Raw genomic sequence first — 12,704 nt, 5'->3', positions numbered from 1 at the left:
GAAATTTATGAACCTGTCATTTCAAAAAAATTTTTTAAATACCCATTTCATTCTTAACAGATTTAATAGATAAAAAATAGATAAAAAAGATAAAAAACGTGGTTCCTGCCTTCATGAATCTTACAGTTACAGAAAGTGGGAAGGAGAGAAACAATAAATGTGTAAACAGACAACAATTGAATGATTACAAATTATGAAAACAGTGGCAGAATTCTCGCCTACCATGCCGGAGACCTGGGTTCGATTCCCGGTGCCTGCCCATGTTAAAAAAAAAAAATAAATAATATATATATATATATATATACACACACACACACACACACACACACACACACAAATTATGATAAAAGCTATGAAGGAAATCAAAAGTATACTTTGTTAACAGAGGGGATCTATTCTAAATAAGGCTGTCAGGGAAGGTCTCTCTGAAGAGATAACATTTTAGTTGAGACCTGAATGATGAGCATGTTTAAATTGTGGAAATATTAAACTGGAAGTTTGAAGAAATTTTTAAAAATGATCTCTGACTTACTATATAGCCTCTAATAATTACTATTATTCTTTATCAGTACATATATTTTGATTCTGCTCTGTATAAGGTACTTTGGTAAAATTAATAAAAATTATACTAATAGCCAGCCTTCATTAAGCACATACTGTATGCTGAGCACAATACCAAGTGCTTTACATATATTTATGTCATGTAACATGAGGTTTTCCAAGGCTGGAACCTATAATATTTAAAACTTGACAACTTCCATCTCTTTGCTTCATCTCATTTCTGAAATCAGACCTGTATTGATTCTGTCTTCAGAGATTAGGAAAGATAATAGGTGCCAGTTGATCTCCTTATACTCAGCAGTGCAATATCTCCCAATTATAAATATTTTAACTAGTACATCTTCAGTGCTTCCTCCTAACTGGAACCTACAGTGCCAATCATATATTTGCCATTTGTTCCATGAGGTGTGTTATGGCTTCTAGGCTTACCAAATTCCTGCGTGTGATGTGATTTTTCCCAGCATTTCATTGACAGCTCTGAGAGGGGATTCCTAAATAAGTGTGTGTTTGAAAATTAAAACTAATTACTGCCTTTTGAGAACATTTTCTATTTAATGAAGTATTTGGTTTGATTGCTGCTAAATTATAAGATGATAAGCATCAAAAGTATCTAACTGAAAACAGGCAAGGTAATCTGACTGACCATCATACTTGAGATATTGTAAAATGAGGTTTCTTTTTTCCCAAAGGAAGTTCTCTCAAGTTATCTGTCATTCAAGCAGTTTTTTTTTTTTAAACGTCCCTTCTCCCCTCATTCCTACCCCACCCTCACTAATGCTTTGTTCTGGCACAAATAAGGTCGAGTTCATTTTTAGATCTACCGCCTCCTCCTCCATCTCCCAGAGAGAACCTGTAGCAAGTGTCTATGACAAATTCTATTTGGAACAGGTCCCTTTGAGATCTTAATTTTACTCTGTGCCCCCACAGGTTTCCAACAAAGCCAGCTAAGAAGGATGGAGAAAGCTCCCTAAGAAGCTTTTGGTTTTATTGAAACATTTTGTTTTCATGTTCCAAGCTAATCAAATGCTAGGCAAGAAGAGTAACAAATCACCAGTCTCTCATATTAAAAGGCTAACCCAGAGAATTGTGGTCTAACCATCTCTTGTTCATTTTTGTTTTGCTCCATTCTCACTTTTAACCTTCCTGTTTTTGTAAGTGTTAAGTTGTTCTTGGCCCAAACAGATAGAAATTCTAATCAGGAACTAGGTCATAGGGCCTTCTATGTCTGGTAGGGCCTGGTGGGTCTCAGTTGGTTGACTTACCACTGAGTCTTTGAATGAGCTTATTTATGCTTCTCCTTAGCGCATAAACGTGCTTTTCTTGCTCTCAGCTAAAACAGGAGTGCAAATTGTTGGTTCCCCAGAGCAAAACCATGTTCATAAGATAAACTCATATTTCATCCCAGCAGGCAAGAGGTACTCTTATGGGGGAGCTACAGGATTGCCCTTTTGGAGTTGGTTTTTTCTTTGACTGATCTCTAAGCAATATGCATGGTTCAGTCTTGCATAAATAAAAGTAGATACTGAATTTTCTGAATGAACACCTTCAGAATCAAAATTGTTGTCATGTGTGTCAGTGATTCTTTTCCTATGCCATTTTCCCTTTGGCATTGCTTTTGAAAAGATTTATTTAGTTGAGGCCTTTATTGCCCTCAGAAAAAAAACTTTCAAACAAATTTTTATTTAAATGAATTTCAATTTTTTTCAATATTAAGCTGTTTTCCATGGAATCATAAAAGAAGACTAATCCCAAATTATGCACAACATACCAGGAGATTTATTTAGCATTATGCTTTTCTTGGATACAGAGATGCCTCAATATATAACAAATGCAGAGTTTTCATCAGTCATCAAGTGATAGGCTCCCACATATTTGGATCTCAAACATAGATCTTTTGAGTTTTTTCTTAAGTATGCTAGACAAAAAATATTTGAGTTTTTTTGTCTTCAGGTTATATTTCTCAAACTATATTTGGTTGAGTTTCCCTTTGAAAATTGTTTTGGACCAACTTTGACATCCCTTTTATACTTTTATGTGTAATATTTCTTAACTCCTATTACATAAACCTAAATATTATTTTTAGCTCATGCTTTATTAACCTTAGTTTTGATCATCTCTCTCTGGAATATCCCCTTTAGAAGCTTGCCCCTACCACTAGTTGTCTAATATTCAAATTGCTGGAGCAGTCATTTATTTTAAATTGTTAAGGAAGTATAAAAGGTATTTGACAAACTCTTATTAATTGACTCGCCACTCTTTAATAGTTGCTAGGAGAAGGTCCTTGTTTTGAATTGTACTAAGTAAGAGATGTAGTGAAACTATTAGAAGACAGAAAGCATATAGCTTTTAGTTCATGTGAATAGTACTGGCAAAGAAAAGCAGCCATTATATTCCATGCCCTTGAGGGATTTTCCAGAGGTATTAACAGTCTTCTCTGTTAATTGTATTTCAAGAAAGGGATGTCCCTGTCTATCTAAAAACAACAACAGTCACCTAGGAATAGGGAAGCAAAACTATCCCCAGGTAGAAATAGAGGAATACTGTACGGTTGCACTTCAATGCAAGGTGGTCAGTAGTGGGAGTTAAATCTTTCACCATGTCCTTCATTTAACCATTTCTTATCTTTTGCTATCTCCATCCTGCCTGAGCTGAGCCTAAATCAGTTCATATTAAGCTGAGGCTGTTGGGGAACTACTTTCTTGGGATGAGGAGTTGGAGAGCTCCCATAATGGAAAGAAGAGTCATAAAATTAAGGAGTAAACTCTTTATGTAAAGTGAACTCTTTATAACTGCTAAGAGCAGTGATGCTTCACTGCTTCCAAGAAAAGCACCTTGTTAAAAAAAAAAAAGCAAATATACCATACTGTATATTTACAGTTTGAATACAGTTTATGGACTAGTAACCTTATCCTGGATATGGTGTGTTTTCTGCCATTGTCTCTGATGGCTGCTCTTAGTGTGTTTCTTTCCTGAGTATTTATTGTTTTACATCTTTATCCTTTTAATAGGACTTAGACAAGAGTCAAGAAGAGATCAAAAAACATCATGCTAGCATCAGTGAACTGAAAAAGAACTTCATGGAATCTGTGCCAGAACCACGGCCTAGTGAGTGGGATAAACGTTTATCCACTCACTCTCCCTTCCGAACACTTAACATCAATGGGCAAATCCCCACGGGAGAAGGAGTGAGTATTTTGTCCATGTGAACAAATGTCAAAACAAACGGATAAATGTTTTGGTATATTAAAATTTGGTATATTAAGCAAATATACCATAAATTTGGTATATTCTATATCCAAAAGAAAGCTTAGAGTTGAAATTTAGCTTTGGTACCTCACCAATTCATTGTTTTAAGTTTTAATGCATTCATAATCAAGCACTTGTTTTTTAAGTCTGTAGGCTACCCAATCAAATTATAAGAGCCATTTGGAGCCACCAGTAGATGATTCAGGGCTCTGAGAACTGTGTCTGCAGCTGCATATTTCTGACTGGTGTGCGTTAACAAATTGACCATAAGCCAGTGGAGCTTTGTTTATATTCAAACCCTCAAGGACCAGAGAATTTACTAAATTTAGTAAAGTCAGAATTGGAAAGGGATTAGCTTTTTTTTTTTTTTTACTTTATTTGAACATTTGTACAGTTTAGAAATGTCTAGAATGTTTGGCCACAATTATATAATAAACCAAAGAGACCCCTGAACCAGAGAATGCAGAATACCAAGAATTAATGATAGGATTTCAGTTTTAGAAACATTGTTGGCAATTTATTTTATCTTCATAAAGAGTAACCTCAAATTTTTAATCTGCTGTTTTAAAAGATGGTCACATTGAGAGGGGGCTAGAGATAGCTTTCAGGGGCTGTTGTTCTTCTATTGTTGTCATTACCTGTTTTAGAAATCCTATACCTGAATAAATGAATCTGTATAATAAGAATATCTTAAAATTTTTCTCGAGTTTGTATCTGAAGATCCTTTATCATATAAATGGTCATTTTATATATAATAGTTCCAATGAGTCATTGAGTGATTATAACAATTTATAAATTATTTGCTGTTTTTTTTCCTTGAAGCAATAACAATTCTAATTAAGCGAGTGAATCTGTATAATAAGAATATATTGAGGGCCACAGTGGCTCAGCAGGCAGAGTGCTTGCCTGCCATGCCAGAGGACCTGGGTCCAATTCCCAGTGCCTGCCCATGTTAAAAAAAAAAAAAAAAATCTTGAAATTTTCCTTGGGCGTGTATCTAAAGATCCTTTATCATATAAATGATCATTTTGTATATAATAGTTCCAATGAGTCATTGAGTGATTATAACAATTTATAAATTATTTGCTGTTTTTTTCCCCCAAAACAATAACAATTCTAATTAAGAGAGGTAAAGTGATGTCTTAATAATTTAAAATTAATTTTATATTCAGAATTCATGGAAAACTATCCATACTATTGTTTAGATTTGGAACTTAGTACTGTTTGTGGACTGGCAATAACAATCAAGAGGGTCTAGCAGTGGTGGTGACTTGATTTCAGTGAGAGGGTCTGGCTAGTCATAGTCTAAGTGAAGGATTCTCAACAATCATTTATCTTGTCAGGACCTAGTTTATAGGAAAAGTGATAGTTAAGGTCCTCACTAAATATAAAATTCTACTAAGTCTTTGACTCCGTGGGAAAATGCTTCATTGCTCTCTGACCTGGTTAGCCCTAGCTACAAACCATAACTGCATATTTTTTAGAAATTACCTTTTTAACGTTGTGCAAGTTATAAAAGATGTTAACTGCTTTTAAAAAATAACTTAGTAACTCTCTTGGAAGTGGCTAGATAAATTTGAATTGGTCTCCATTTCCGGAAAATATCACGTATTTTAATAGAAACCATCCAGAAATCATCTCATGGCTGGTATTGGGAATAGAGATTTCATTCTGTGGACTTTAAAGAAATGACTATTAATAAACTAAGATAGGTTCATTGGGAGTCCTTGAGCAATTTTAGCTCTTATGCTTACATACATTACCCCTCTAAATATATAATGTAACAAGTAAAGAACTCAACTGTGATAACTTTTTAATAGCAGGATAATTCCACTTTCTGGCATATCTTGCTTTTTCTTTAATAATTAGGATAGTATTCCTTTCTTCTGGAGATACTTCTTCCACCTTTGACAGCATTGTTGTTGCATTACAAGGCAACTGAATTTTATTTAATTTGTGTATGACCAGGTGAAGAAAACCTCTATCCTTCCCTCGGAAAGAAAGGTTGGTGGGCCAGAGGTAAAGCTGCTGTTATGACTTGTGCTTCTCCATCAGAATTTGCTCTTGTCATGGCACTAAGCAGATAATCCCCCCAGAACTGAACAGCAGCTGCTGAGTAATATTTTTTTTCTTTTGGCTATAATTGTAAATTCACTTCCACAGCCTTTTGGCCTAACACATAATACTTTCACTGCTGCAGCTTTTGCAGCTTTCAATTTGCTTATTTCTGCGCATGGCTAGTTAAAAAGCTGCATGAAGATGTAAATATGTATTTAGAGAGAAAATGAATTTAATTGTACCCTATTCTTTTTATGTTGTCTTTCTTCTTCCCCTATTTTTTTATTTTAAAAATCATTATAATTTTGCATCCTTTCTTTTCCTTTTTTCTTTTTGCTGACCAGTCCCCCAGCTACTTTCTCCCTGATACCTATCACTTAGGGGTGTGCAAAGAACCAGTGTCGAACTTCCAAACTGATCAGAGAAGGCTGGCTCAACTGAGAGAACTTAGAGCCAAGTTTTTCCTTTCATAGATAACATCTGTCTTAACTATGAATGGCAGAGTACAGAAACTTGAGGGCAAGGGGAGAAAAACTTCTCAATTGGACAATTGGAAAAAAAAACTTTTCAAGTATCAAAAGTGTTTGCTTAATGTAATGCATAAACCTTCATGATGGTTGTTGTTATTATTATTTTTAAATCATGACTGAGAAAGGGGAAGAAGTTTGCTATTGCCGAAATCTTGGTTTTTTTTTCTTTTTTATATGTTTAAGGTTTCCAAGAATTGAATCATTTGTGTTCTACTTAAGTAGACCTTGGAGGAACATTATAAACTTTTATACTTTGTGCTTTTCTTTTGCAATCTTTAAAATGTTTAGAATAAATATTTTTACTCTGTTGAGCAAAAGCTAATTACCATACCAAAAAACTGTTGTAGTTTTTTAAGTCTGTATGAAGAAATATGAGGGTAACTTTTTATATTCTGCCATTCTATTTGTAATAAAAGTAACTTTTCTGATGGCAAGAAGAATGCTTCATTATTGGCTTTGTCCAATTGAGCTAAGAAAAATTGGTAGCACCAAATCAATGAAAAAAATGACCCAAAATTCATATGTGAATATCCTTTGAAGAAGTAATTAATAATGTAACTAAGGAAGGCCAAAGGTTTCTTGAACTTTCAGAAGCTCTCATGTTGATTCACTAAAAAAATAATCTATTGTGCACCCTACTGAGTTAAAAATATTTTACCAGAATAAATTGCTTAAGTAAAGTGAAGCTTAAGTAAAGAATATCCAAGAGATTTTCCCAAATCCTTTGCACATCCCCAAGTATCGTTTTTGAGCATTTTTCATCTGTCATTTTGTTCATCTTTCTCTGTCTTTCTTGATCTTCTACCATGAAAGCAGACACAGGAACGTGCTCTGTTAGTACAGGATGAAGAAAAAGTTAAAAGGCAAGAGAGATCTACTGAAAGAGCCTTGCCCCAGCAAGAAAATGAAGAAATTCTTCCCAAGGTTTCTATTCCAATCCCTGAGGATCACAAGTCTCTCAAAAAGTGCCACCTCTACTTTAGTACTTTTCCATCTCCTCGTGTTCCTTTCATGATGTCTTTTCTCGTGGTCCTTGCATTGGTTATTTGGTGGTTGGTCTTTCTGTGATTGGAAGACAGGGTGCTCATCTAAAATGTCAAGATTAAAACCATTGAATTTTTGTCCTTGGTTTCTACTGTTATCTCCTGTATGATGCCTTCTCATCTTATACTTCACTGTCCTAGGGGAGCTCTTGTGATTGCTTTTCTGCCAATAAAACATTACTCTTTGTAGAGTATGTAATTGGGGCATAAAGAAGTAGCAATGAATTGCCCAAGCCACTTGTGGAACTTTAAAAGTTGTTAAACTTTTATGCACCAAAGTTTAACACCCTTTGTACTGCATAGACACATCACATTTAAGCATATGGCAGTTTGGTACTTTTCCCAAAAGCTTTAACTGTTTTATCCTGCATGTTTTTACTATTTGCTGTGCTATGTCCACCTCTCCAGTGTTTATCACAAAGCAGGTTACTCTCAAGAAACATTTGATGGATTTTTTTCCCTAAACTTCTGCAGTCATTTGTGTAGCATGGACTCTATAGTTAAAAAAAAAAATTGGGGGCAGGCCATGGTGGCTCAGTGGCAGAGTTCTCACCTGCCATGCCAGAGACCTGGGTTCGATTCTCAGTGCCTGCCCATGTTGGAAGAAAAAAATTGTCTTGCTAACCTTTCAGAAGCCTTAAAATGATACCTTTTAATCTACAAATCCATAACAACTTCTTTTATTGGAATATCAAACCAGTATATGCAAAGACGTTTTCTGGAAAAGGACTTTTGACTTCCGTGGCCTTCTTATAAGTATTTCCGAGATGTACAAGGACCGACAATTTTATCCTACCTAGTATACAGAAATCTGCAAAGGTTAAATGCCATCTTTTCACAAATAGGGCATTGATGGCTTAAGGAAAATGGTGCTGGTGTCCTCCAGGCATGGCTGAATTTCCCAAACTGTTCTTTCTCTTACCCATCTTTAAAAGGCCTGAGATACAGATTTCTTCATGATCTGTACATAAACATCGCCTTCTCTGAATTAAAATACTGTGTAACATCTTTATGACTTAAGTAATTATATTGCTGGAAGCAGTATTCAGCCATTATGATAAGCTTAAAATATATATTTATATACTTTGTTTTTCTGATGCACTTCAGACCTGTTTGTTCTTTCACCTGTGTTGAAGTCAGTTGCTTTTAATCAATGGCTTTGTGAGCTCAAGTACTATTGTGATGTGTGTGTCCTCTGTTTGCATGTTGATTTTCAGGCTTCTTTGAATGTAGATGAACGCACTCTCTCTCTTTGGAACACAACTCTGATGACTAACCATTTATTTTTACCTCAATATTAATGAAAACTTGCATGTAGCTTGTTTTTTATGGCCATATGAATGCACCAGTATGAATGATCTTGGTTAATGTCTCAAAATTTGTTTTGAAATCTGAATTTATAGGGTTATCAAATTGAGATTTTTGCACTTTGTTTTACTTCTCAACTCTTTTCATTGATGCAACTTCTAAACGAGACTTTTTGTCTTTGAGAAGATGGCCTCTTAGAACAAAAGAGAGAACAGTGAAACAAAGAATCTTTTGGCCTTCAATATCCACCAGTATTATTGTATTATCTTTTAAGACTTAGAGGATTTCCAAAAAAATGGGAAAAGAAGCCAGCGGAGGTTAAATTTTAAAAGCTGATATGTGTGTTTCTTTCTTATCATATGTTTATAGCTAATATTTTATAGTTAAGCATAGTTATTTATTACTCATAATAAGAAAAGAGAAACCTCAAATGAACTTGAAACACTGCAAAGCTACTCTCTAACATAAAAAGTGATAATCATAAGTACTCCCCTATCTGTGGCATAGAGATATAAGAGCTTTCCTTAGTGAGCAAATGCAACTATAACATTGGTTAAATTCTTTTTTTAAGGAACTGAAAAGGAAATCTTAGAATTTTATTAATACTTTTATAACTGCTTCAAATTATGTTTACAGTTTTCATTCTTGTATGTGGCTTTTTATTAATTATTATTATAAACTTCACCTTGAATTTTGTCCCTCTTAGTATTGGAATTATTCCAGAAGTCCATTAAAAGTGTAGTTTAAGCCACTAATACTTTGTTTTCTGAAGTTCAGCAGGAGTCCTTAGAGATACTTATTGACAGTGCAAGGAGAGGTCATTTAATCTATTTATAGAGTAAAAATGGTCGAGAAGAGAATGGCCAAGACTTTGTGTTGGACTAAGCTGACCAATGCAAGCCCAAAAGATAGACCCATCAAGTTATCAGAAGAAAATATTCCAGCTTTGTGTTAGATCTAAATAAAATTAATGCTGCCAGTATTTGTAATATAAAGCTGCAAATATTCTTGGTTTCCTTCCTTCATTTCATTATATTCTTAATATCACAGAGCGATCTAAATAGCTATTTATTGGTTTTACCCTGGTTCAGCTTCTTAATGGCAGGTTGATAAGTAAAAAAAAACAAAACAATTTGGACTAAAGTGTCAGTATATACAGGTAAAAAATCTTAGGGTTTGCCTTGGTTTTGCCATTCATTTCCAGGGCACTCTGAGTTCACTTAAATACTTGGTGTTCACATTTCCACTTAAGTAGTATGGAGACTGACCTACCTCATGAGAATAGTTTTGTGACATGTTTCAAAAACCAGAGGCTCTGATTGTCATTGGAATACCAGATCAATTCTTGGTCTTTGAGGAGTTAAGAAAATGAAAATTAAAGCAAAAGCAAGAATGCATTAACTTCTTGGAATATTTTCCTTAAAAGTAAGCAGTTCAATAGCTGTGTTTATTTCCATCTACTCAGTGATGTTTGACCAAGCACATAAAACTACTAAAGTTAAAAATGACTTTCCAAATCTATTATACTTTTAAGCAATTAATTTTATCCAGATGGGCCATACTTGAAAATAAACCCAACATCTATATTTTGGACCTATCTTTTAGCAATTTTTTTATATGGAAATACTTGGAATCCCAAAGATATTCAACTTGCATGAATCAATTTTATTATTGTTTACGTCTTCGGTAAAAGTTTTGAGGGGAGAAGAGATTGACTGTTGACTAAAATCAGACTAGGGATTATCTGTTGATGTCAGTTATCTGAACAGATCTAATAAGTTTGATTAGATTTCCACTTGTCATCCTAGAACCTGGTGTATTTCTTTCTATTAAATTATAAATTTTACTCTGAAATTTCTGTGGATATAAAAAAAAAATTAGCTTTCCCCTAATTTCCTAAGTCACTTCTGAAATACTTCCTTCTGATAAGTATAGGATACACTAATCATTAGAAGTTTATTTATTTTTTGAAAGCCATTACCAATCAAAATTTATACTTGGGCTTTACCAGTGGCCACACTTTTATAAAAGGAAGACAGAAAAGGCAAAAATAATGAGACATTTTCTGATTGTTGCTCTTTTTTCTCCAGGGTATTGAGTATAGTAAAGATGTATAGAACTTCTCTACGGAGTTGCTGTCATTCTGTTCCTCTTCATAGAAATTATAAAATCCTTAAGTTCTTTACAGCATTGAAAAAGACTATTATATCATTTATATTACACATAGAAATTTACCTTTTTTTCATTGCCCTCGAGCTACCTCTATTGTTTGTATTTTGGTAGTAGAAACTAGGCCACGTCCTTCCTTTTATTTTCTAGTTTATGTGACATATGGAATAACCACATTTGCTTCCTTTATACTATAGTATATGATATTAATAAGGCAGCTTCTTTTTAATGCAATTTTATTGATATATATCATATATTCACATACCATATAATCATCCAAAGTGTACAATCAGTGGTTTACAGTATCATCATATACCTAGGCATTCATCACAACCAATTTTTGAATATTTTAATTACTCCCAAAAAAATAAAAATAAGACTAAAAATAAAAATGAAAGTAAAAAAGACAGCCCAAAACATCCCATACCCCTTACTGCCCATTATTTATTTATTTTTTGTTTTTATTTTCTTACTCATCTATACATACAGTGAATAAAGGGAGTGTTAGTTAACGAGGTTTTCACAGTCATGGTCACACCTTAAAAGTTATATAGTTATACAATCATCTTCAGGAATCAAGGCTGTTGGATTACAGTTCAGCAGTATCAGGTATTTCCCTATAGCTACTCCAATACCCAAAAAACTGAAAAGGAATATCTATATAATACATAAGAATAACCTCCAGAATGACTTCTTGACTCTATTTGAAATCTCTCAGCCACTGAAACTTGATTTTGTTTCATTTCTCTTCCCTCATTTGGTCAAGAGGGCTTTCTCACTCCCATAGCTCTTCCCTGGGAGTCATGTCCCACGTTGCCAGGAAGATTTACACCCCTAGAGTCATGTCTAGTGAATTCACCTACAGAGTTAGTTTAGAGAGAGAAGCCATATCTGAGCAACAAAAGCCATATTCTAGGGGTTCCTCTTAGGTGTATTCATAAGTAGGCTTGGTTTCTCCTTTGCAGGAGTAAGTTTCATAAGGGCAAACCTCTAGATTGAGGACTTGGCCTATCATATTGACAGTTCCAATGCTTATAAGACTATCAGGTCTTCCCCAGGTGGTGAAGTTTAATATTTCCACCTTTTCTCCCCGTCCCTCAAGGAGACTTTGCGAATACTTTTTGATCTTCTGTTCGAATTACTCTGGGATGTATCAGGACATCACACCAACATGGTCTTACTCCCTATTCAAGGTTCCATGTAATTATGGGTGTTCGAATAAGCTGACCATACAAGTTAAATTAGATAGTGTGCTACTGAAAATACAAATTTTGCACCAAATAACCATCTCTTCCTTTGATCTCACGCAGAAGCTGAAGTTTTAAAATACATTCAGTATCATCCTTTACCCTTTAGTCTGATTTACCTTAGTCCTAATTAGATCAACTTCATTTACATCTCTAATTGAAGTCTGATCACTTTTTCCATGTTTTTAACCGTTGCTGAATGGGGTAATGCTGACTTTCATAGCTACAGAACACTAGCTCTGTGTCCCAGGTATCGCACAGATACCTAAAGTTTCCAGGAATGACCAGGTTATACACAAAGAGCTCAGCATCTCAATTTAGAAATAACAATTACCACTCCAGAATAGATTTGACTGCTGTAAAGTTTACAATCTAGGAACCTTTATAATAGTCCTTCACTTGATAATCTATGCTCTCAAGTTCAAGTCTCAGAGTTTGCACGTTATAATTAGTCCATATTAGTGAAGCATTATAATTTTTGTCTTTTTGTTTCTGGCTTATTTCATTTAACATAGTATATTATCCCCAAGGTTCATTCACCT

At 34.3% G+C, this 12,704-nt stretch overlaps 1 protein-coding gene across 19 annotated transcripts in view; it reads left to right on the top strand.

The window, feature by feature from the left end:
* The window catches only part of EPB41 (erythrocyte membrane protein band 4.1), a 318,202-nt gene that overhangs the window by 270,881 nt on the left and 34,617 nt on the right, over positions 1-12,704 (top strand). For 13 of the 19 annotated variants that reach the window (XM_077150561.1, XM_077150570.1, XM_077150557.1 and 10 more), the window contains one exon: positions 3,570-3,746. In XM_077150561.1, coding sequence (XP_077006676.1) covers positions 3,570-3,746 — 177 coding nt within the window. Of the gene's footprint in view, positions 1-3,569; positions 3,747-5,775; positions 5,827-12,704 lie in introns of all 19 variants that reach the window. The other 6 variants (XM_077150568.1, XM_077150564.1, XM_077150558.1 and 3 more) reach the window with 2 other exon arrangements.

Source organism: Tamandua tetradactyla, chromosome 2 (genome assembly GCF_023851605.1).
Source record: "Tamandua tetradactyla isolate mTamTet1 chromosome 2, mTamTet1.pri, whole genome shotgun sequence".
NCBI lineage: Eukaryota > Metazoa > Chordata > Mammalia > Pilosa > Myrmecophagidae > Tamandua > Tamandua tetradactyla.
The sequence above is the reverse complement of the archived record's forward strand: the minus strand, read 5'-3'. Positions and strand labels throughout refer to the sequence as shown.